At 32.3% G+C, this 1,438-nt stretch overlaps 1 protein-coding gene across 1 annotated transcript in view; it reads right to left on the reverse strand.

Moving 5' to 3' along the window:
- The window catches only part of TAB2 (TGF-beta activated kinase 1/MAP3K7 binding protein 2), a 35,908-nt gene that overhangs the window by 5,267 nt on the left and 29,203 nt on the right, over window positions 1-1,438 (reverse strand). The window contains exons 5-7 of the mRNA XM_015559519.1: window positions 1,393-1,432; window positions 461-621; window positions 162-255 (exon numbers count right to left, since the gene is read on the reverse strand). Coding sequence (XP_015415005.1) covers window positions 162-255; window positions 461-621; window positions 1,393-1,432 — 295 coding nt within the window. The remainder of the gene's footprint in view (window positions 1-161; window positions 256-460; window positions 622-1,392; window positions 1,433-1,438) is intronic.

The raw sequence follows: 1,438 nt of genomic DNA on the forward strand, positions 1-1,438 counted from the left end.
GAGAAAGAGAACATAAAAACCCAGTAGTTCTTTAGCACTATCTGGATCCAAAGTCAAATCTGAAACAATAAGATTATGATTGATAAATCTGTTTTCAGCCACAGGAAAAGAGTTGGTATATTTATACATTGAATTTCTGCTGAATATGCACTGAACTTTACCTCGGGCTTGAAAAAGATCAATTTCTTTGGTTAAGCAGTCAATGTCAATCTGGAGTTGTCTATTACAACTTCTCAACTGCTGCATTTCTTCCAGCTGAAAGATAATTCCATGTGAGAAGGATCTACATTGAATTCTCGTGTCATTAGTTAGAAAAGTTGAGTTTGGCAGGGGAAGGTAAGAACAGAAGAACAAGTATAAATTAAGAGCTTTTAAAACTAGATCAAGCTTTTATACTTATGACAGATTGCCTATTCACACATTCAAGCAGAGAGATCACAACAGTTACAGAAAGACTTACTGAAGGTATTTGGGATATGGAATTCGATCTTTTCAGGCGCCTTCGAGTTAGATTATTTTCCATTTCATTGACCTCAGATTTTAGTTTATCCAGCTTTTTCTTTTGAATCTCAAGTTCTCTTTGAAGTCGTTCCATTCTGGCCTTCTGGTGTACCAATAGTGCTGCAATACATATTAGTAAACATGAGAACTCACCCACTTTAGTCAATTACCCTTTCAGCAGCATTGGGAAAAAAAATAAATGAATATTTCTGTGACAAGAGTTTGCCAAGAGTGCCAAAGATACATTAAAACAAAATATAGTGAGTTTAAACATTTGAAATTTCAAAACTTAACTTGAAAATTACGTTAATTATTTAAGTGGACAAATGTCACTCTTTTAAAAAAAATTTTTTTAAGGGTTTGGATAAACCCACTTTATGGCCAAAGATAACATATTTAGGCTATTACTTCTCTAAAGGCTCTAGTCTAGTCAATTAACCTACTTACTACTACTTAATCTACATCTGACCTCTTGAAAGCCCTTTTACTCCAAAAAGTCTGATATGTCTGAACTATGCAGGGATATTCTAATAGAAACATTTTATAAATATTTTAGAAGGGGTGGATTAGGTTTAATTTATTTTGATGACTCAACAAATAAAATGAATTGATTTTAATCCAAATAAATGTTAACATTAAGTTGTTGAAACTGCAGAGTAAAAACTATATATTGAGAGAAATCAAAAACATATTTTCTTATATTCCAATCACATTTTATAAAAATATTTTCCTAAGATATTTTTAAAAAGCACACAAGTAATTTTGTAGCATGAATGATGAACTGCTTGGGAAACCTATTAAGCCATAAAAATTGATATATGTTCTTGTGAGCCATCCCTGGACAATATGAGGCTCATGTTTTTTAGGGTACTGGACTGAAAGTGAAGATACCTGAATCCACTTCTATAAAAAGGCAGCTTGGGATGATTCTACCATG

Source organism: Myotis davidii, unplaced genomic scaffold (assembly GCF_000327345.1).
Source record: "Myotis davidii unplaced genomic scaffold, ASM32734v1 scaffold1534, whole genome shotgun sequence".
NCBI classification, from domain to species: Eukaryota; Metazoa; Chordata; class Mammalia; order Chiroptera; family Vespertilionidae; genus Myotis; species Myotis davidii.